This window comes from Cornus florida, unplaced genomic scaffold (assembly GCF_030987335.1).
Source record: "Cornus florida cultivar Cherokee Brave unplaced genomic scaffold, ASM3098733v1 CherokeeBrave_3.0.0_Hap2_Chr03, whole genome shotgun sequence".
Lineage (NCBI taxonomy): Eukaryota > Viridiplantae > Streptophyta > Magnoliopsida > Cornales > Cornaceae > Cornus > Cornus florida.
The window spans coordinates 44,148,846-44,173,547 of NW_026775573.1; the positions used below are offsets into that span (position 1 = coordinate 44,148,846).

The 24,702-nt window shown below is 39.3% G+C and overlaps 1 protein-coding gene across 1 annotated transcript in view; it reads left to right on the forward strand.

The window, feature by feature from the left end:
* Positions 1-2,607: 2,607 nt before the first annotated feature.
* The window catches only part of LOC132300390 (WD-40 repeat-containing protein MSI1-like), a 33,578-nt gene continuing 11,483 nt past the window's right edge, over positions 2,608-24,702 (forward strand). Inside the window, exons 1-5 of the mRNA XM_059797426.1 lie at positions 2,608-3,172; positions 11,937-12,263; positions 12,662-12,814; positions 14,856-14,980; positions 15,438-15,533. Coding sequence (XP_059653409.1) covers positions 2,828-3,172; positions 11,937-12,263; positions 12,662-12,814; positions 14,856-14,980; positions 15,438-15,533 — 1,046 coding nt within the window. The 5' untranslated portion in view covers positions 2,608-2,827. The remainder of the gene's footprint in view (positions 3,173-11,936; positions 12,264-12,661; positions 12,815-14,855; positions 14,981-15,437; positions 15,534-24,702) is intronic.

Below are 24,702 nucleotides of genomic sequence, written 5' to 3' on the forward strand. Positions count from 1 at the left end.
TAGGAAACTTGATTTTAGGGGGGGTTTCTTCTTTGAGTTTTTCCAAAAAAATCCGTTTAGATGCCCGTTTTTACTCTCAGTTGCAGCAGTGGTGGGTTGTTCTCGTCGGGCCGCCACGACATCATTTTTGTTTTTGACCTTTCTCCCCTGTCCGGATTCCAAATTGAGTAAACTTTTTTTTGAACTTGACTAATTTTTCATTGTCTTTCCAGCGGTGTGCTCGATAGCACCTGAATCCACTTTTTACAAAATAACTATTTTGCCCCTAGGTTCTTTTTGTTCGTTTTTGAAACGACACTTCTGCATTTGTTTCCTTTGGGTTCCGTAACCTCATTGAGGGTCACATTGGTGTCTTAGAGATGCATTGTATCTCTAGAGACCGCTGTTTCACTTTTCGCTTCCGCATTTCGAATCCATTATCGGGTCATTTTTTGGTCATCACTGACGTACCGGATTTACAAAACTTGGGTCGTCACAATTATATTATTCTAAATATATAAAAATTGGGTAATTTACACAGACCTCCCTATGATTTGCCATAATTACAGGCGGCACCCTTCCTGTTCTGGAAATTACGCGGACCTCCCTTACTTTTTAAAATATCCTATACGGACCTCCCTTCCGTTACGGTCAACGCCAGTCAACGACGGAAAATGACGACATCAGCTACTATTTTTCATGAAATGCCGAAAATACCCTTGTCCCCACCCATTGATATTATATATATATATATATAGTGTTTTTTTGAATCCATTGAGAAATGCTCGGTATTGAAGTTGGGATCAATTGAATCGGTTTTTTTGTAAATCATATCAAACTGCAGCAGTTGAATTTCAGTCGCAATTCTTGTTAATCTTTCAATCTCCACAACCACATCTCCGTTTCTTTCTGCAGCTTCCGGAACTCGTGCTTGCGGCGGCTGACTACTTCTTTCAGAATCTAGTTGGCGCCTGCAACATATGATGATAAGAAAGGCCAAAAGACCCACACCCGTCTCTATAGGTATTCATAAATATTATACATGTATATACAGACGCGCACAAGAGAGAGACAGCGTTTGCTTGGGTTGTCACTATGCAGGCTCTGTATGTAATCTATGTAATAGACGAAGATAAGAAGGGAAGGGGAGAGGCGATGACTGTTTTTAATTGTGTGTGTTATATATATATATATATATATATATATATATATATATGGACTAGTATAAAAAAATAAAAATAAAAATAAAAAACTAGTTTCTGTAATTAAGAAATACAAAACTATGAGCACTGCGACAAGAATTTATTTCCAGATATATATATATATCTCAGCTAGTAGCATGATCTTTGTGCAGAAACAAACCTGAAAGAAGAAACACAATTTGGTTGAAAGTTGGGCGAAGATTGAGGTATAAAGGAAGGCACCGTATGCGAGTTTGTTATATTTGGGTTGTTGTTATCTGTGATGACAGCTTAGCGAGGGGAAAGCGTAACGGAAGAAGATTACAAAGAGAGAAGAGACAAAGGTATAGAGAGAAAGCGATGGGCCACATGCCATGACACCAGTCAGAGTTGCCGATTTGCTCTTCCTCGCCGGCGGCTTGACCAGAATCCCCTTGCCGGTGTTCAAGTCGGCCTCGTTCTACTTCAAAACCTGCCTGATCTGGCATGACCTTCGCAAATTCGATTTCGCCAGTAATTGCTTTGAGAAAGCCACTGATCTCACCTCAAACATCGAGATCAGCGCCATATCAGATCACGAAGAGCGAAAACTTCTCTTGGATCTAAATATAGCGAGATCGAGAACGGCTTGGGAGATATCGGACCAAAATTTAGCAATTAGAGCAAAAACTTCACTAAATAGGCATGATAGATTTTCATTCCTCTCTGCCCTCTACTCGGAAACGCAACTCCCATGCTCACAGCCAGTTAAGAGTAAAAAAATCCACTCGTGTCTTTCTCCACCTCACTTTCATACATAAATCATAATAGTTGCCCTGTATTGAATTTCATGGATGAGAATTTGGTGCCAAATCAAGGTCTTTGTAACTATTTTTAGCCACCTGTAATACTCGGACCGGATCAAAAGCTCACCGGAGTTTGGGTTATATTCCATCGGAAACAAACGATGGTTAGGGTACATAAGTAAATTCATTTCATTTTTATTTACACTATTATATATATATAATATTATTTATATAGGTATTTTAGTCATTTATCATAAAAAATTGAGGGTATTTTAGTAAATTTGAAGTGTCAGTTAGTGCATTTGACTGTCGGTTACGGATAAAGGAGGTTCGTGTAGTATATTTTAAAAAATAAGGGAGGTCCACGTAATTTCCAGAACAGAAAAAGTGCCACCTGTAATTATGACAAACCATAAAAAGGTATGTGTAAATTACCCATAAAAATATATGTATACATACATAAATCTTACCTCATATTTACTTATGTATAAAATATAAATTTTATATAACCTCTTCTAAATATATTTTTAAATAAATAAATGATAAAAACTAAAAATTAGTTAAAAATTCTTTGTACTTTTAATAATATAAAATAGTATAAATATAAATATAAGTATATATATATACACACACACATATTAATTTTTCAATAGAGTGACATATCCCCCAATTACATTACGCCAAGTGAAACCCACTTCGCCCTTTCCCCTTTGTCATATAAACCCTTGAAATCACGCAAAATTTCTTCCCTCCAAATCTCCAACCATCCCAACCTTCGCTTATTCCCTTCGAAAACCACACCAAAAAAAATTTCAAGAGAGAGAAAGTGAAGCTCGAATCAGGAGCCCTCGTCGTCATCATCGAGTATCAGTGAGGCAAGTGATGGGAAAGGACGATGATGAGATGAGGGGAGAGATAGAGGAGAGACTGGTGAACGAAGAGTACAAGATATGGAAAAAGAACACGCCCTTCTTGTACGATTTGGTGATCACTCATGCCCTAGAGTGGCCTTCCCTGACCGTTGAGTGGTTGCCGGACAGAGAAGAGCCTCCCGGGAAGGATTACTCTGTGCAAAAGATGATCTTGGGGACCCACACTTCCGAGAACGAGCCCAACTACCTCATGCTCGCCCAGGTCCAGCTCCCTCTCGACGACGCGGAGAACGATGCGCGTCACTACGATGATGACCGCTCCGATTTTGGTGGCTTTGGTTGCGCAAACGGCAAGGTAATGTATATATATATGTGTGTGTGTGTGTATTAATTGCATATAATTTGTGACATTTATGAACTTCTTGGTTTTGATTTATTTATTTATTTTTCTAAGGGTTTTTTTTTTCTTTCTTGATTTCTGAATTGAGGCGTGATTAATTTGAGAAATCACAAATTATTTATACTAGGTAACGCTGCTAACGCAATTAGCACGTTTTCGGTTCTTAATGTAAACTGTAACTTGGATGTTTTATTGGTTGCTTAGGTGATGAATTGATGTTATTCTAAAAGGGTAAATCTTAGATGAGTTCGCGCGTCAAAGGGTACCCAGTTACCTGAGTGCCTGACTTACCGAAACTGATTTCTAAAATGGTGAAATTGAAGGTTTATTAGTTTGATTCTGAGTGGTTGAGTCATGGAATCGTGAAGAATTGGGCCTAAAGGATGCTTCTTGTTCTTGGCTTTTGCGTTGTGTTGTGTTGAGGCATGATTAATTTGAGAAATCACACTTTTCACTAGGTAACAAAATTAGCAAGTTTTGTAGTTATGAGTGTAAACTGTAACTTGGATGTTTATTTGGTTGCTTAGGTGATGAATCAGTGTTGTTATTCTAAAAGTGTAAAGCTTAGATGAGGTCGCATGTCAAAGGGTACCCAGTTACCTGAGTACCTGACTTACTGAATCTGATTTCTAAAATGATGAAATTGAAGGTTTATTAGTTTGATTCTGAATGGTCAAGTCAAGGAATCATGAAGAATTGGGCCTATAGGATGCTTCTTCTTGTTGATTTCTGCATTGCGTTGAGGCATGATTAATTTGAAAAATCACACTTTTCACTAGGTAACACAAGTAGCATGTTTTGTAATCTTGAGTGTAAACTGTATCTTGGATGTTTAATTGGTTGCTTAGGTGATGAGGGTGTTGTTATTCTAAAAGGGTAAAGCTTAGATGGGTCGTGTGTCAAAGGATCCCCGGTTACCTGAGTGCCTGACTTACCGCAACTGATATCTAAAAGATGAAATTGAAGGTTTATTAGTTTGATTTCAAGGGGTCAAGTCAAGGAATCATGAACAATTGGGCCTAAAGGATGTGCTGATGTATGCCTGATATAAGGCAAAATACCATCTTTTTTGTAATCTCATCTCAATAGTATTTTTTTAAGGGGAAAATGGATGAAATTAGAGAGAACACTGATGTATTGTTTCAGTTTTGGATAATTCAATATTAGTATATCTTTAGTCTGATAGAAGGCAAAATACCATCTTTTTTGTAATCTCATCCCAATAATATTTTTCTTAGGGAAAAATGAATGAAATTAGAGAGAACACTGATTTATTGTTTCAGTTTTGGATAATTCAACATTAGTGTATCTTTAAATATCTTTCAGAGATTTGAATTTTCAATGGCCCCTTTGCTACTTAAAACCGTGGTGTTGTGTTTTCACTTTCCACAGTTTTACAGTATGGAAATGGGTTTTTATAAATCTCTCAGAGATTTGGATTTTCATGGCCCCCTTTGCCACTTAAAGCCGTGGTGTTGTGTTTCCATTTTCCACACAGTTTTACAGTATGAAAATGCTCACTCAGTTAAAAAGTTAATTAAGTGAATCCATACACTTCCTGTTAAAAATGAAGCATTATTATTAATTAGTTTAAGTGAACAACATGTAGTTCGTTGGATGCTTTAATTGTATTAATTGTCAAATGTCACTTAAATGCCTAATCGGTACTTGATGGGCATTGGTTTTCATAGGTTGAATTCTAGTTCACTTGTTGCAAGGTTCTAAGTAGTTGTAATGATTGCTATAACGGTAACAGTTGTGTTGCAACATATGAGGTTTGTAACAAATGTAACATGATGGATGTGACTGCTATATATATGTACATATATTTAATTATTTTTTTGCATTGCCCAAATCCCTAAAAGAGCATGATATGGATGTTTTAGTCCCAAACTCTCACAATTTGAGTTTTTGGTGACTTCAATGAATTCTTTTGAGTTTGCAAAGATGATTGAAAATGGGTAATGGGCTTTGCATTATTTTTTAATTCGTCGTCGGCAATAAAAAGTTCACGAATTCTATTAATTACTTTTCTAAGACCAATGCTCTAAGACATGGTATATATAAAAGTATTTATTAATGTTAATATTTGCTATTAAAAAGAGAGACTTAAACATCATCTGATTAGGAACAAAAGTAAAAAATACGAACCAAATTAAAATTAGTAAAATAAAATGAATCATACTTATAAAACAACTCAGCCGACTAAAATTAGAAAAATAAACTGAGCATGATAAATACTAATTCTTGTTTTTTTTTTTGTTTTTTTTTCATAAGTAGCATAATGAGTAAAGTTAAATAAATCAGAAAATTTAAAAACTTCAATGTCATCCGATTTCTAATAAAAAGAAGAAAAAGACTTGTTAATGTACAAAATTATTTAATATATAAATATTGCATGGAAAATTCTAAATAATCTACTAAATTGTAGATGAGATTCATCAGAAAATTTGAAACGACATTCACCCTCTCGTTATTTATTAACCAACAAATTTAGGTGAGAATTGATCTAAACTAAGTGAAAAATGAAAATAAAAAGTTCTGAAACTTACTTGTTGAATAAAATGTAGTGAACTCTTTGATTCAAGATCTAAGCTTAAATCTAGTTTCTTTTTTAGTTTTTGAGAGTAGATAACGGTGTTTTGGGGCAGAATAAGAGCTTGTTTTCTTGTAAAAAAAAAGTGAAAAACTGAGAGAAAGTGGCACCATAATGGTATAATGGTGGTTATTGTTCATTACATCCGTGCATTGCGAAATTGTATATCTATAGAGGAGTTTGTTAATTTTTTTGGGTTCCTTGAGTCCTTAGGACCTCTCTCTTTGACTTCGGCCTTTGTGTAGCTTTTGGGATGCGTATCCAAAAAAAATAATGCAGCCGTGAATTGCTAATGGACTGCTATAGCTGTCCGCAGCGATATCATCTCCTGGTAATGCCATGATTTAACAGCTATTAGGCACATTAATAATTTTACTTCAGACCATTTTCTTTGGTGGAACCTGTTAAGAAATTAGCTAATGATATATTGGATAAACCAAAAAGTCAAGTCAAAGGGAAATCTAGATAGGTTTGTTGAGAGAATCTCAGATAGGTTTGTTGAGAGAATCTCTCCATTTCTCTCTTATTGTTGTAACAACAAACAGATAAGTTTGTTGAGAGAATCTCTCCATCTCTCTTATTGTTATAACTATAAATACACAATAGGACACCATCATTTCAGTGTGGTGAAAATTTCCCAAATTATTGTCTTATTCTCTTATCTATTCTCAGTTTTTCACTTGGTATCAGGGCCTAGAATACGTAGTTTTTTATTTATTATTTATTATTTATATTTTTTATCTCACAATTCCTCTCTTCTTTCTACCACAATATGATATCATGGCTTCTGATTCAACCTCCTCCACTTCAACCAATGCTTCACCTCTATCACTCCCCTCTCTTCCATCACCTATTCCAGGAATCCCAAACTTGGCACAAGTATCTATCAAACTTGATAGATTAATTATTTGTTGTGGAAGAGCCAACTCCTCCCCATTCTTTATAGGACTGAGATGTTAAGTATTGTTGATGGCACAATCACAGCTCCACCAACCACTATCTCCGAAATTCTGTAGTGGCTCCAAATCCAAAATACCTTGAATGGAAGAAGACAGATTAGATTCTTCTTAGCTGGCTACCTGTTATGTTAACTCCTCAAGTACTCGCACAAGTTGTGGGTTACATGACTTCAAATGATACATGGGCAACCTTAGATTGTGCCTACATTCTAAGACAAATACTACGTATTATCAGATCAAGCATGGACTTTCCAATATTTGGAAAGGATCTTCTTCAATCACTGCATGTATGGATCGTATCAGAATGCTCTCAGATGAGCTTTCTCTTATTCGGCGGCCCATGACCGATAGGGATTTGATTAGTTGTGTCCTTGACGGACTCGATCTTGACTGTGATGTTATAGTCAATTCTGCTCAGACTATGTCTATTTCTCCTTCATTTGAAGAACTTTATAGCATGCTTCTTAATCGTGAGAAATGATTGGAAATCTATCATAAACCAAATTCAGATCGTGAAACTATTGCTCTCTTCATGTTTGGCAACCGTAATCATGGAAATTCTTCCAATCGAGGAAGAGGTGCTTATCGTGGTCGTGGTTGTGGTAACAGACCTCCAACCTATTCTCAAAATTCCAACACCAATTCGCCTCTTATCTGCCAGATTTGCAGCAAGGTAGGTCATGGTGCACTCACATGCCATAAAGCACAACTATGCTCTTTTTATTTTTTTATTTTTTATTTTTAGTTAAAATTCATTAAAGAGCGTTCAAAAGGGGAACGCGTACCGAATACATAAACGAAACCAAAACCTACGGGCCCAACAAGGCCAAGGAGTCTAAGAACTCCTCAACAGATGAACAGTAGGTGCCCTTAACCCAACTAAAGATGGAACGAAGAATAAAGAGTTTAAGAGTCACCGTGGACGACTCCTTGCCTTAAAAAAGTCTGTTGTTCCGCTCTTTCCACGTGCACCACCAAACACAATGCGGTACATTCCTCTAAGAATCACGAGCAAGACCCCCTACATAGCAACCCCTCCACGCATTAATGAGGCCCCTTGTAGACCGATGCATTACCTAAGATATGCCAAACAACCCGAAAATCATGTTCCAACAATCAGATACCATAGGACAGTGCATGAGGAGATGATCCACAGACTCACCATCCTGTTTGCATAAACAGCACCAATTAACGATAATATTGCCTCGCCTCCTCAAATTGTCCAGAGTCAAAATCTTTCCCTAGACGGCTGTCCATACAAAGAATGCCACTCTAAGGGGAGCCTTAAAGCGCCAGATTGTCTTCCAAGGGAAACCAGAAATAGGTTAGTTGGAGAGGCACAAGAACATGGACCGAACATCAAAAATACCATGGGAAGAGGGAACCCACAGGAGAGCATCATCACCTCTACCAACTGCATCCTGTTGGTACAACAAATCTAAAAGGCTGCAAACCTCCTCCATCTCCCAATCTTGAAAAGAGCGCCTAAAACGCACATCCCACGTAACCTGATGATCTTCCTGTAGCATTCTTTGCCATGAGTTTCTCCTCTCCCTCAGATTCCACATGGATTCTAGATTTTGGTGCTACCTGACACCTGATGACTCACACATGGTGAATAGACAAGCATATACTGGTTCAAATCAAGGCGTGGTCGCAAGTAGTAATACCTTACCTATACTTTCCATTTGTGATTTGCATATTTCTACTACCACTAATTTTAAGTTAAAAGATACTTTACATGTGCCACATTTAATAGCAAACTTACTTTTTGTTTCTCGTTTTGTCCATGATAATAATTGTATCCTCTCTTTTTCTCGTGATGGTTTCTTTATAAAGGACCGACAGACAGGGAGAGTACTTCACCAAGGCAAGAGTAAAGACTCCCTATTTCCTCTACAAGCACATCCCCATTATCCTTCTCCTTCTTCCAATGTCATTGCAGCCATGGTTCGAAAGAATACTTCTCTTGATAATTGGCACAACCGTCTGGCCACCCTGGACCATATGTTCTTGATTATGTAGTTAGAAATAAATGTCTGTCTTTTGTTGGAAACAATAATATTTCTCGTGTCTTAAGTTGTTCCATTAATAAAAGAAGTCGCTTTCCGTTTTTAAGGTTCACTACAAAATCTTCTGCCCTTTACATCTTATTCACTCAGATTTGTGGGGGCCTGCTCTTGAATTATCTCATGGCGGTTTTCGTTTCAATGTTTTCTCTTCCTAGGCGATACAAGGAAAGACAAACTTTCTCCAAAATCGGTGCCATGTGTTTTCTTGGGCTATGGAACCCAACAAAAAGGATATCGGTGCCTTGACCCACAAACTGGTAAAATATATTTCTCTCGCCATGTTTGGTTCAATGAAGATGTGTTCCCATTTACTCAACTACTTACCACTGGTCCTCTTAAGCCATCCATATTGCTTGAAGATTGGGTTGCACTAATTGAACCTACATTACCTACATTTTGGGGTCTGCTCCTACCTCCATCGTTGTTACCTACACCCCCAGCTGTTACCACAGTCACACCAATTACCGCTCCTACACTGTCACCAACACCTCACACAGTCCCACCAATTCCCATTCCCACAGTGCCACCAAAACCTGTCATCACTTATCACAGGCGACATACTGTACCCTCACAGACTAGTGCTACAAAACATGTTGACTCATTACCACGTCCTAACTCAACCCATCCGCCATTAGACCCAGCCGGATCAAGATCAGTACATCACATGGTGACTCGACTTCGTGATGTTACTCTTCAACCTAAGACCCTCTTTATAGGTCATGTGAGCAAACAGCCACTGCCAAGATGCCTCCAAAGTGTGGTTCCTTCTCTTGTTGATGAGCCTACAAGTTATATTGAAGCATCCCCATCAACTCATTGGCGAGCTGCAATGCTTGATGAATTTAATGTCCTTATTCGTCAATGAACTTGGTCGCTTGTTCCAGCTTCTCAAGCCCAGAATGTCGTTGGATGCAGATGGGTTTATAAGATCAAACGATGTGCTGATGGCTCTGTAGAACGACACAAGGCCAGACTTGTTGCAAAAGGTTACCATCAACAATATGGGCTATGGGCTGGATTTTGATGAAACATTTAGTCCGGTTGTTAAACCCCCTACTATTCGACTTGCCCTCTCTCTTGCCATAAATCGACGCTGGCTATTCGTCAACTTGACGTTAAAAATGCCTTCCTACATGGCATTCTTCATGAAATAGTTTATATGAAGCAGCCACCAGGTTTTATCGACAATGTTTTTCCTAAACTTGTTTGTCGTCTTCACAAATCCATTTATGGGTTGCGGCAAGCACCATGAACATGGTTTGATGGCTTTAGTGCTGCACTATTTGAGCTCGGATTTGTTCAAAGCAGAACTTCTGCGTCTATGTTTCTCCACTATGCTGACCATGATATCACTATTCTTCTTGTCTATGTGGAAGATGTCCTCATCACTGGTTTCAACAATGCTTTCATCTCAACAGCCCTCACCAAACTGCACAAGAACTTTGAGATTAAAGACCTTGGGTCATTACACTACTTCTTGGGGATTGAAGTTTACCGTGATTCTTGTGGTATCCAAATGAGTCAAACAAAATTTGCTCTCAGCCTTCTAAAGAAAGCTAATTTCCTTTTAGCTAAACCATGCTTATCCCCCGTTGTTGGTGGTTCTAAATTATCCTTATATGATGCCGGTGGCCTTGTTAATGCCACATCCTATCATAGTCTCGTTGGTGCACTGCAATACCTCATCATCACACGCCCAGATCTTACGTATGCTGTGAATCAGGTTTGCCAATTAATGCACCAGTCACGTGAGATTCACTTAGTTGTCGTTAAAAGAATTCTTCGGTACATCAAGAACACTCCTCATTTTGGCATGAATCTTGTTAAATCTCGTGATGAACATCTGAGGGGATTTTCTGACACTGATTGGGCTGGTTCTCCGGATGATCGACGCTCTACTATTGGCTTGTTGGTTTACTTTGGTCCTAACCTCATCTCCTGAGCCATTAAGAAGCAAACCACTGTTTCTAGATCAAGTGCTGAATCAGAATATAGGGCATTAGCACACACAGCAGCTGATATCCAGTGGTTTACACACCTTCTTCGAGAGTTGAAAATCCCATTACACCATCCTCCAATCCTTCATTGCGACAATATCAGTGCTACATACTTAGCCTCCAACCCAGTTCTTCATGCAAGAAGCAAACATATTGAGATTGGCTATCACTTCTTAAGGGAACGTGTTTTACGTGGCTCTCTAAAAATCGTGTTTATTCCAAGTGCTGACCAGTCAGTAGATTTCTTCACCAATTCTCTATCAGTACCCTGGTTTTAACTACTAAGAGACAAGCTGCTGGTTCGTCCTTGCTCCACCATGATCTTGAAGGGGGGTTGTTAAGAAATTAGCTAATGATATATTGGGTAAACCAGAAAATCAGGTCAAAGGGAAATCTAGATAAGTTTGTTGTGAGGATCTCTCCATTTCTCTCTTATGGTTGTAACAACAAACAGATAAGTTTGTTGAGAGAAGCTCTTCATCTCCCTTATTGTTGTAACTATAAATACACAATAGGACACCATCGTTTCAGTGTGGTGAAAATTTCCCAAATTATTATCTTCTTCTCTCATCTAGTCTCAGTTTTTCACTGAACCAAACTGAAATTTGAAGTAGGCTGGTTCTGGGTATAAATGAAATCAGACTAATTCTGAACTGTTGACTTTTAAATGTCTCAAGGCACGGGGCATACGCTTATTGGTATTAATTTGATTTGGAGCATTGTATGAGTTCCTTGTATCAATAAGCACATAAAACATACTTTTTTTTTTCTTTGACCATGGAAGATCTAAAAGCTTGCTTAGCAATTATGTTTGTACAGTTATGCTTAGGAATGTTGAAGTAAGCTATATCTGCAAGAGTCTTTACAATAATGTGGTTATATTAAGTGTTTGTGGTTATATTAAGTGTTTGTGGTTGTAGTTATATTTTTACGTTTTTACTTTGGATCCATTGGTATTTGATTATTGAATTCTGATTGTAGAAACAGCTGTTGATGTGGTTTCTTTGTAATTATATCACGTGTCTGAGTAAACTATCAAGTATGCGATTTGCTATGAGCCTTCAGTATTTTTAACATTAATTTTTTCTCATGCAGGTACAAATAATCCAGCAAATAAATCATGACGGAGAGGTTAACCGGGCTCGTTATATGCCACAAAACCCATTTGTTATTGCCACCAAGACAGTTAGTGCAGAAGTCTATGTTTTTGATTATAGCAAACACCCATCTAAGCCTCCACTAGATGGCGCATGCAATCCTGATTTGAGGTTGAGGGGCCATAGCACTGAAGGATACGGTTTATCATGGAGTCAGTTCAAGCAGGGTCACCTACTAAGTGGTTCTGATGATGCCCAAATATGCTTGTGGGACATTAACGCGACTCCTAAAAATAAGGCTCTGGATGCTACAAATATATTTAAGGTATATTTCTCCACATATGTTGGATGTATTGTTCAAGATACTTGAACTACTTAAGTAGTTTACACAACATTCCTTCAAGTAAAAACTAAAAATTTTAACGAATTAATGCATGCTTATGAGTCAGCTCACCTGACGTCGTTAGTGAACCCGCTTCTCATACATGAAAAACCAACTTATGATCAAAATAAAATGTTTAAACATTTCAGAATTCAGGATAAGGTAAGCTGACAGTGAAAAGGTGACTGAATTTCTGTATCTGAAAATATGAATGCATAGAAAGCCAGAAATTTGCATTTTAAGCATGTGAAGATTTATTTATTTTTTATAGCTGCTACCTATGTGATTTATAGTGTTTTTATTTATTTATTTTATCTATGCTTTGATATGTGCTAAAGTAGGTTCATGAAGGTGTTGTAGAAGATGTAGCATGGCATTTGAGGCACGAATACTTATTTGGTTCAGTTGGAGATGATCAATATCTACATATATGGGATCTTCGGACTCCTGCAGCCAGCAAGCCTATTCAATCTGTAATTGCTCATCAAAGTGAGGTGGGTATCCAGAGTTCCATTACTCCATTACGTTCATGTATTAAAATATGTGGGCACACACACAAAGAACCACACAGCATTCAAACCATGGTTTCAAGTAACGATTGCAGCCACCTTAATGGAAGTGGTCATGGTGTGATGAATGTTGGGGTAATATGGGAGTCAAGTAATTACAACAGTCGCTTCTGTTGTGAATTTTTTGAACTTGCACACCTTGGCCAAACTGCGTCGATATAGTTTAAACCACAGAATCTAATAAATATAGGTTTCTAATGATATTTAGTGGATTTTTTAAATATTAAATGTGATGTAGTCACATCCCCAAATTTGAATGCAAAAACATCTTGTCCAATATTTAAACCTGGTGCGGGAAATGGAGTCACAATCCATCCATGTAACAAGTAATCATTATCCTCAGCAAGATTGGAATGACATCTCAAACATTTAATAATGAGTCCACAATATGTACATAATCATAATGTCTCCAAATAATCAGTATGTGGTAGTACATAATCAGAGTCCAGAATTATAACTCTAAACTTCAAATTTCTCCAAACCATAATGGAAAACAAATACAAACTAAGGAAGGTATGATAACAAAACTGCCATGTCCTTTACTCGCAAACAACTTGAGTTCCGCAATAGTTATAGGACATGCTTTACATACTCGATACAATATCTTCGCCTCGCCTAATGGTGTTACTATTGATAGAGTTTTACTATGTCTCGGGTTCAATCCCAGGGCACCCCTAATTCTTATTATAAACTAGTGTGATGCTCTGGCGTTAATTAAACCTCTAGCTAAACTACCATAAATAGTAAGTGTATCTTACACTATTTGCTCTGGTGCCTTGTCCTCTTGTTCAGCTGGTGTAAGCAAAGACCCTAGCTCTCCTTTGCTGCTATTGTGGTTCTGAAACCATATGCTTTCCTTTTCCTTTCCTTTGCTTATGGTTTGGGTCTATCTTCACCATATGTTTTCTTTACTGATATTTTCTTTGAACCATAAAAACATAATATGGTTTCAAAACTTACACTGAATTCCCTTGTTAGTGACGTCCCTTTAACGAGGTTAAAGTCTGGTGTGATACTACTAAAATTGAGTTAATATAACATTTGTTTAATAAACATGTCTTGTAAAATGAGGGCAATATTAGAATTTAAACATTTATTATAACATGATGTCGTCATTTTTTGGGCTTTGACCCATGTTGACTATCAACGAAGGGAGGTAACTGTTGCCAACTTTCGTTTTCTGGGGAGGCCAATGTATTTCGGAAACCATAGGGGAGATTCGTGTAATTTTGCCAAACCTCAAGGGAGGTCAGTCTATTTTACCTAAAACAATACATAAATTATTTATTTCTAAATGCTTTGTCACATGTAGTTAGCTCCTCACAATATTAGATTTTTATATTTAGTCTTCTCTTTTCTTTTTTTCGAAAGAAAATCTCAAGTCAAAGTTTGGATGTTTGGTTATGTAATGTCAACTTTAATATTTTATAGAAATATACGAAGGGTTCTACATCCGCAACCTTTTTATTCTTGCAAAACTTAATATTTTTGATAGAAAATCCCTTTTCCTATAAGCAAGACATTGAGTCACAGCATTTACTGACATCAACCTTTACCTCTTTTTTCATTAATAGGAAATGGATTGTATAATGTCTGTTTGCATATATTTTTATAGAGAGAGAATAGTTGAAGAGTACTGTTCTTCGTAAATGTTATTTGTCTGTAAAGATTGTTATGTTGTTTGTGGAAGGAATGAAGCATGTTTACGTATTGTAATATGTCTCAGTAGTTTTGAATAGACATAATTGTGTGTGCGTATGATATTAGACGGTTGGAAACACATTTCTCTCCATTTTTTTTGCAAATTTCTTTCTTGTTATGCATTCTTTTGTTGCTTTGAGAGCTGTTGACTTTTTGATAGATATTTTCACATTAAATAATTTATCCTTTGGGAGTATCTAGAAATTTTGAGGTTAATACTGTTTGAATATGATTAAATACTTTATTTTCCATGGTTTTGTGGTAGGTTAATTGCTTGGCTTTCAATCCTTTTAATGAATGGGTTGTGGCAACGGGGTCTACCGATAAGACCGTTAAGTTATTTGACCTACGGAAGATCTCCACTGCTCTCCATACCTTTGATTGTCACAGGTAAGGAGCTTCTCTCTTTCTTGTGATGTATTTATTTCTTGCAATATTTGTATGAAATTATTGTATATATCTTTTATCTTTGTTGCTATGACAATTAAGTGGATTGCTGTGATTCCTTAAGTGGGCGCGGGCAGGCACACTGCACACTGCACACACACATATAATAGAAATAGAATGCATACATATGGGTGCATATTTTTTTACTGAAGTTATGACATTAGACAAAGCAGAATTGCGAGACAAGGTCAATGTAGCCGACCCAAATAGTTGGGACAACACTTCATTGAGTTGAATTTAAGATGAGATTTTATGTATGTATATATGTATGAGAATGGTTTAGAGTTTGTCTTGGATGGGACAGGGGTAGGTGCCATACTTAGCAAAAGTATATGTAAAATATCTATATATTTATGGATGTGTATTTCATGAACTCAATATTTTCTGTGATGTGCAACAGGGAGGAGGTTTTTCAGGTTGGGTGGAATCCGAAGAATGAGACCATCTTAGCTTCTTGTTGTCTTGGTAGGAGACTCATGGTGTGGGATCTTAGCAGGTTTGTCCTCCATCCAACTATTAACTGTTTTTGACTGGATTGTTGTTGGAGGATTTTCTTTTTTCTTTACTATGTGGAATTGTTTGCTATAATCTAGCTTTTGCTTTTTATAAATTTTGTTTATCTTCATTTTGGTGTCACTGAAGCCCTTCCTGCAAATAAAAGAAATTTCTCGGAAACTATATAGGAAATTTCTAGTTATTATGGAAACTATGTAGGGGTGGGATCCACTCTTTTTTCACTATAGGAGAACACTTTGAGTTGGGTCAGCAAGGCAAACCATTTGAAAGACATTACAATTTACAAATGGCTTTTATACCAATTCTTGTGGGGTTGGGTCTTTTTGCATTAGTTTCTTCCTTAACATTTCCATTTGCTTACTTTCCTAGAACCAACAGAAAAATACAGGGGAGACTCTAAATTCAGCCTTTCTGGAGTAGTTTGTCCCATGGTTTGCCGACTTGGCCGGCTTGCATCGGAGACTCTATTGAGTTCGAGTTGGGCTGATATAGTGGTGGGACTCAAGACTCACTCGTGACTTGGGGTGACTTGGTGGTATTTAAGACGGAATCGGTGCAGTAGAGTTGGGGGTGACTCGCCCAATTCAGCGGTGAACTCACAACTTAGATTTGATCTTCGAACATCAACTTCATCAATTACCTTACCTTTTGAGTTCTGAAACTTAACAAATCTATTCTAGGTTGTTCTATGTAGGACCAATGAGGGTCCATAGGATTGGAATCGTAGGATCGGATCGAGAATCGTAAGATATCTTCGATATAAGTAGAGAATAAGGCTAAATAACCAACATGAGACACCCTAGAAAAATCAAATAACGTTAAAAGATACTAGGACAAATGGCATACACTTAAAATAAATTTCTTGATTTCAACAAAAGCATCAACATAACAATCAAGCAGAATCTCACAGAAGAAATTAAAGTAAAGCCTAAATAAATAGAAAAAGGGAACAGAGAAGCAGGGATAGAAGTACAATTTAGTTGCCTAATTGTTTGAGCAATTTAGTTGAAAAGTTTACTTTTTGGTTAAAAAAAGGGGAGCAAAATGAAGATGGAAAGAACAACGCAAAAAAATGAAGTCTAGCTTTGTTTTTGTTTCAAAATGGGGGAAAAAAAAAACAGAAAGAAAGAAGAAGAAAAATTAAGACGAATAAAACAAAATAGAGGAAAATTTTGAAGTTTTGAACCATACCATTGAAATTTAGAGTTGGATCATCTGTATTTTTGACGCGGGTCTCTGATTTTTATTTTTATTTTTTAATGCAATTAGGCTAAAGAGTTGGACTTTATATTTAAAATGATTAAATATATTTGTCCAAAATGAATTATAGACCCGAATAAATCCAGAAGAAGAACAAAATAACATGATTCAGTAGGATTGGTAAGATCATGTGATCCTATGCGATTCTATGATCCTACTTCCGATTCTACATATCCTACCGCGATTCTACTTTATAGCGATTTTCATAGGATTGGGATCGGTTTGACAATTTGGGATCTTAGAATTGTGAGATTCTATGATTGTGAGATTCTATGATCCGAATCGAGATTTTAACAACCATGGATCTATTAGGCTACAACTGCAAAAAAATTCCCAACACTGGCGTTCTTTATTTGCCTTTTTATTTCTTTCCCCCTTTTTAGCTGTGGCTCCTTAGCTTTTCTAAAAGATTAGGTAATTTTTTGATAAGCAAAAAAAAAATGTCTATATGCCCATTACCATGTAAACTTATTTATATGAATTTTGTTCCCTTGTAAGACGTAAGAGGAATAAGTGGCACATCTATATATATTCTTATAATATTTATCTCACATGAGATAGATCTTTATTTTTTATTATTATTTTTATTTTTTTATAAATCCAATCCACGAGCTTACCAAAAAAAATTCTAATCAACTCTCATAAATTATAAAAGATAATAATAGATAATTATATATATATATATATATATATATATATATATATATTAATAATTGTAAGTTTCTTTTGAGGTTTGATATAGTATTTTGGATTTCTAATATAGGAATTTTTTTTTTTTTTAAGTAAAATTTATATAAAAGACGCTCAAAAGAGGAGCGGATCCCAAAGAAACACAAAGGCCAAAAAACGCCTCAAGCCTTCAAAGAGGGCAAAAAAAACACAATCTCTTCTAAAGATCTATAATCTCTCCCTGAAACCCAACAAAAGAGAATGAAAATAATAGAGAACTTGAGCATAGAGACAGGCTTCTCCTTTCTATCGAAATATCTCTGATTTCTCTCCATCCAAATGCACCACCAAATACAAAGAGGAGTAGCCCTCCAGGCATCCCGAATGAGAGTCCCCACTGAGAAGCCTCTCCAAGCCTTAATCAAACCTCTAGTGGAACAAGGCATAACCCAGGGAACTCCAAACAAACCAAGCATCAAAACCCAGCAGTCTCTGGCCATACTGCAATGCAACAAAAGATGATCAAATGTCTCCTCATCACTCCAGCACAAGTAACAATGGTTAACCACCACCTGATTCCTCCTTCTCAAATTATCCTGGGTTAAAATCCTTTCCAAAATAGAAGTCCAAGCAAAGAAGGCCACTTTGAGGGGGGCCTTAGAACGCCAAATAGACTTCCAAGGGAAAGGGCCCCCAGCATCAACTATAAGACACCTGAAAAAAGACCTAACCTCAAACTGACCCTGAGAGCTAGGATCCCAAAGCCAACCATCCGAGTCACCATTCGTGATCACCTGGCTATACAAAACCTCCAAAAAACGAGAAACGTCCTCAATCTCCCAATCCTGGAAGTGCCGTCTAAAATGAACATCCCAAGTCAGTCTCCCGTTATCAAGATAATAACAGTCAACCACCATGGCCTGTTTATGCGAAGCAATCTTGAAGAGCCACGGGAAAGAGAGAGCAAGAGAAAGCTCCCCACACCAAACATCCTCCCAAAATCTAATCCTCCTACCATCCCTGATATGAAATCGAACATGTTTGCAAAAATCATCCCACCACCCTAGGACCACGCACCTCAAGAGAACACCACCCTCCGCTGCTTTCCCCAAATTTGCTTGCGATAACTCTCCTCCAAAGCCAATGCGTCTCAATCCCAAACCTCCAAAGCCATTTCCCGAGGAGAGCTTTACTGAAAGGCAATAACCTCCTAAACCCTAAACCTCCACATTGAATCGGACGGCAAACTTGTTCCCAACGAACCAGATGGTACTTGAACTCTCTCCTCTCTCCCCCCCACCCCCCCCCCCCCCAAAAAAAAGAAAATTACGCTGCAACCTCTCAATTCTCTCAGCCACAGAAGAAGGAATCTGAAAGAGAGAGATGAAATAAGTGGGGAGGCTAGAAAGGGTGCTCTTGATCAGAGTGATCCTCCCCCCCTTAGAGAGATACTGCTTCTTCTAACCCGCCAGCCTCTTCTCAAATCGATCCACAACCGGGTCCCAGCACCCCACACATCTTGAAGGGGCTCCAAGAGGCAAACCTAAGTAAGAAATGGGGAAAAAACCAGTGCGACATCCAAGAATCTGAGCAAACATCTCAATCTCAGGAACCTCCCCAACCGGAACTAGAACGCTCTTTCCTACATTCACCTTTAGCCCAGAAACAACTTGGAACCAAATCAAAACACATCTCAAATATCTCAATTAAGACACATTAGCATCACAAAGAACTAAAGTATCATTCGCAAACATCAAGTGGGAAATTTCTAACTGACTAGCAACATCTCTGCCCCCCCGAAAACCTCTCAAACCCCCAAATCAACAGCCCTCATCAACAATCTATTAAGAGCCTCCATCACAAAAAGGAATAGGAAAGGAGAAAGCGGATCCCCTTGCCTCAATCCCCTCGAGCTAGCGAAAAACCCCGCCGGAACACCATTCACAAGGACAGAGAATCGAGCGCTAGAGATACAAAAATGGATCCATCTCCTCCATCTCTCACCAAACCCCATCCTCTCCAACAAGTAGAGGAGGAAGTTCCAACTCACACGGTCGTACGCCTTCTCAATATCCAGCTTGCACAGAACACCCGGAATCCCACTGCTCAATCTGGAGTCCACACATTCACTATCAATAAGAACTAAATCCAAAATCTGACGACCATCCACAAATGCATTGTGAGAGTCAGAAATGACGCCATCCAGAACCTTCCTCAACCGAGATGCCAAGACTTTTGCAGTCAACTTGTAAAAGCAACCCACCAAGCTAATAGGGCGAAAATCCCTAACATCCAGCGCCCCTCCCTTTTTCGGAATGAGAGCAATAAAAGTGGCATTCAAACTCTTCTCAAAAGAGCCCTGAGAATGAAAGGCGTGGAAAGAACCCATCACCTCCTCTCGAACAACCTCCCAGCACTCCAAAAGGAATCTCATTGTAAAACCATCAGGACCTGGGGCTTTATCCCCATTACAGCTCTTCAAAGCGGACAAAACTTCCTCTTCAGAAAATGGCTCCTCCAAAATAGAGCTCTCCTCACTCGAAATAGAATCAAAATGAAGCGCAACAAGAAAAGGTCTCCAACCAGAAGGTTCAATGAACAACGTCAAAAAGTACTCAGCAAAACTTTTACAAATCTCCTCCTCCTTGCAAAACACCTCCCCATCCACCCGAATCCTCCCAATGTGATTGCCCCTTTTATGAGCATTGGCAAGTCTATGAAAAAACTTCGTATTATTGTCACCTTCCTTGAGCCACAACGCTCTAGATTTTTGCCTCCACGAAATCTCTTCCATGATAGCAATCTTAGCAAACTCTGCCTGACACTCCACCCTCCTAATCTTCAAGGAATCCGCCAAAGTACCCTGACCCTCCATCCTATCAATATCGGTTTTTTCTCCAAACCAGATTTTCGAAAACCTCTTTGTTCCGGTCTTTAAGATCATTCTTCAAAAGACGTAGCTTACTTGCAAGAGAATGACTAGGGGTGCCAACCACACCATACCCCAATCACCATGAACGGACTTGCTCCAGAAAACCGTCGGCCCGAAGCCACATATTCTTAAATCTGAAAGGGGTACGTCTACTACGCAAGCCACCACAATCCAACTGCAACGGGACATGGTTAGAAACAGGGCAAGCCAAAGTGGCCTGAACAACATCAGAAAACTTCTCCTCCCAATCACTCGATACGAGGAATCTGTCAAGACAAGAGGGGGTAGGAGGAGAGCGACCACTACACCAAGTAAAGGGCCCACCCACCAAAGGCAAATCAAACAAATGAAAATCATCAATGAACTCCGAGAAGGCCTCCAGTCTACCGTCCACCTACCCCCCGTCGACCTTTCAAAAGGAGAACGAACAACATTGAAGTCCCCACCAATACACCAAGGAAGCGACCATCTCCTTTGAACCTCCCCCAATTCCTCCCAAAGCAAATGACGCTCACAATCCTCTGTAGGACCATAAACACCAGAGAAGACCCAACAAAAACCATCCTCCAACAAAGAGAGAACGCATGAAGCAGAGAAAAACCCAACCCGAGAGTCCATCTAAGAGACCCACCGGTTGTCCCACATGATAAGAATGCCGGCCGAAGAACCAATCGCATCCAAAGCAAACCATTCCACAAATCTCCCCCCCCCCCCCAAAAAAAAAATCTACGCACCAACAAGTCTGTCATTGAAGCAATTTTGGTTTCTTGAAGACACACAACATGCCCACCCCCTTTACGAATCACCGACTTCACAACTTTCCTTCTAACCAGGTCATTGAGACCCTGGACATTCCATGGAAGAATTCGTAGCTTCATAGGGAAACACATGAGTTAACTGCCCCTCCCCTACCCCTTTCCCTCGGCCGCCCCCCCCCCCCCCCCCCCCCCCCCCCCCCCCTCCTCCTCCTCCTCCTCCTCCTCCTCCTCCTCTCATAAGTGACAAGAGCCGAGGGGCTCGGAACACCCCTCTCATCCATCCCCACCGGGAAGCTTCCCCTACAATCACCAATCTGCGAATCAAAAACATCTAGAAACATATTTGTCGCCTCTTCCAACCTACCCTCGAAAGAAACTCCCAAGAGGGAACCAATCTCAACTCCCTTTTCCCTCACCCAATCCTCCTCCATAACAGCCACATCTGCCTCACAGCCAACCCCCACCTCAAACTCCCCATTTGGTTTAACAATAGCCAAAGGGGCAACAAAATCATAATCAGTCTCACAATCATTCCACTGACTCATCCCCAAATCCCCATTAAAAGAAGAACACGACCCATCCTCCCCATCCTCAATAAACGAAGAGGTAGAGCAGGAGGCCAGTGGAGTCCCAAAAACCTCTTCAGACAAAGGACCGCTCGGGTCATTATGGAGGCCTTTCAAGGCAAGATGAGCCTGCAACTCATTAAGAAAAACAGTAGCAGTGGCATCGTCAAGACAAATCTGAACAGTAACACAGTCACCCTTTTGAACCACAGACTTCGGATGACTCCTCCCATAAACCTGATTACACTCAAGCAAACCCTCCAAACCACACAAGCCGTCCTCAAAAACCGAGGGAAGGTTCCTGGAAACGGAAGAAACAGACCCCTTCATCCTCTCCAATGGCTTCCTCAACACTCCTGAAGAAGGAGAAGGGGGAACAGAAGAGGGAGCAAACTGGGAGAAGTTATGCAGAGGAGCAGACTTACCCGGATCACAGTCAGCACAAGGAATCAATTTTTGTTTCTCCTTCCGAGTCCACCTTCGACGAATTGCAGGGAGAAGAAGCCTCTTAGCTTTCATACGTTGCCCTTGCGGTTGTCTCTTGACACTCCGTCCACCATTGAGAAGAGGAGAAACCGACTGCAGGGGCGCTGGACCAACAAAAGAAGAGTGAGGTTCAAATCGATTGGCCACCTCAGGTCCAGAACTCAATGACTTAAGCCCAGCAGGCTCAGAAATTGGCCCAACCAAAATCCCACAACCCAACCCAGAAGAAGGATCAAACGAGCAATCAGCTTCTTTAGAATGTGCTGTCCTATGACGTCCACTACCACTTAACAAAGAATCGGACAAATTGCAAACAGAAGGTCCAGTAGTAGGCCCAGAAACCGGTCCACAAGGAAAAGAAAATTGATCCCTGACAGCCCTCGCCCCATTCGCTGGCTTAACGGAAAGCCCATCAGCACTTGAACCCAAATTAAAATAACTCACCCACTGTTTTGAATTCAAATTGGATACAGCTGTATCCCTATTTGAACGGCCATCTCTTTTGCGCCAACCACGTGTTGGTTTGCCTCGTCTCTCCCTCCCACTCGTTGAAAGCATGTGCAATCCACCTTGTGAAAATTCCTGCTCCATCTTTGCATCAACGCCTGACGGCCAAGACCACCTCCCCTCTGCAACTTCCGACCACCGTCCGACGAACGAGAAAAGCTTTCCTTCCTTCGTTGAGTGAAAAAACGTCGGAAGAACACTGTGTTTCGATCCCAAAGCTTATCCCTCCACTCCTTCCATCTCTGAAACTCATCCATCCCCTTATCACCCATTGAAACCCATCTCAACCACTCCGCCTCCTTCAGCAGGTGAAAACTATCGCCCCCTTTAAGACTGTCCGTAGTCGGAACAAGTTGTGGAGGCGATTCCTCCCAAATAGCCACCTTAAAGCAAAGACGATCATCATGAACGAAAATGAACGGCGGGCAAACACGACCGTCAGACACCGTGATACGAACTCTTTCAGCGTCAAGGGACTCATCAGCATCCACCCAAATGAAACCTCCACACAAATTACCCACCGTCACATAGAGAGCATGGCTCCAAAGGTGAAGAGGCAGGCCGTACAACGTCACTCTCTTCAGCCCTTGCTCTTTCAACACCTTGGAACATCCCACCCTGAAACACCATGGATCCACACTAAGGGTGGCCTTCCCCTAATCACGCCTACCTTCCTTAAGCACTCTCTTTGCCTCCGCCGAAGAAGGAAAACGAAAGAGGAGCAAAGAGTCCGGCAAAGGTGACACTACAACAGCCGGCGAAACCTTCCAAGCACGTGAGGCCCAAGCTGCAATTTGGGCTCGATCACCTACTTCTTTGTCAAATTTCCCCACCAAACAAGACTTTAAATCATCTCTTCTCTTACCAACCGAGTCATCATCCAAGAAAACTGAACAACCTCTGTACGTAGATGCTGATCTTGCAGAACCACCCTGAAACAGACAAGGCAGTCTAGCAACCTCCAAAAACGAACGCATAACCAGAGAGAGAAAAGAAAAACACCAAGGAAAGTAGCAGAGGATTTCACCGGAGTTGATGACTCCGGTGACTGGTCGGAGCAGTCGGCTCAGGCCGCGTCTCTGTTACGAGAAGTTTTCTCTCTAGGCCATTCGTCTACTTACCTGAAGGATGGTGTTCTCAGCTTAATTAATTAGTTAATGGTTTTCCTTCCAATTGTGAGGAAAAATTTTCTAATTTAGGAAAATTAAAAATAACTAAATATTTAACAACTTAGAATTCATGTACAGCTAAATGAGCTTAAAAATTGAACAAATATCTGTAAAATTCATTAAAAACTCAAATTTATTGAATTATGTTGTAAAAGGTTGCATACTTGTGCGTTTTGGCTACTTGGTCAAAAAATATTTAGGACTGCAATAATTTAATCCGTTATGTTATGCCGGATACGCTTTGCGGGTCTACGAACCATGCTATGTCCTAAAAAGCTTCTTTCTATTACTTGACTGCAAATGAAGGCAGTCCTAAATATTTGACTTATTTGACAATGCACATGGTAGCCACAAGGTTAGGTGTTAGCACTAAATAGGTCTCAAAAATCTTGGAGATCTATCAGTTGTCTGTAGAAAGTCTGTGATTATTCATTTTTCCAAAAGTAGATGTCTACTAAAATTAGTACCTTAGAGGGAAAGGGGATTCATTTGTGATGAAAATATGGGAAAGATAATGGCATGTTCTTTTAGTTTGATGTTTGGGAGTGAACTTCCTGAAACGGTACAACATATCATTTCAGAGAGCAATTCTGCCGCAAAGAGAGGAAGGATTTCAATTGCAGAGTCTTGTTCGGGAAATAAGACTTTTGATCTCTATGACTGATAACCTAGTAGGAAACCACAATGTTACCTTATGCCAATATGGGAATCTGTTATGAACAAAATCTCTTTCTTTGAGTACATTCATTTAAATGCCTTGGACACAAGTAGCTAGCTTAAAATCCAATTCACTCTGCTAGTT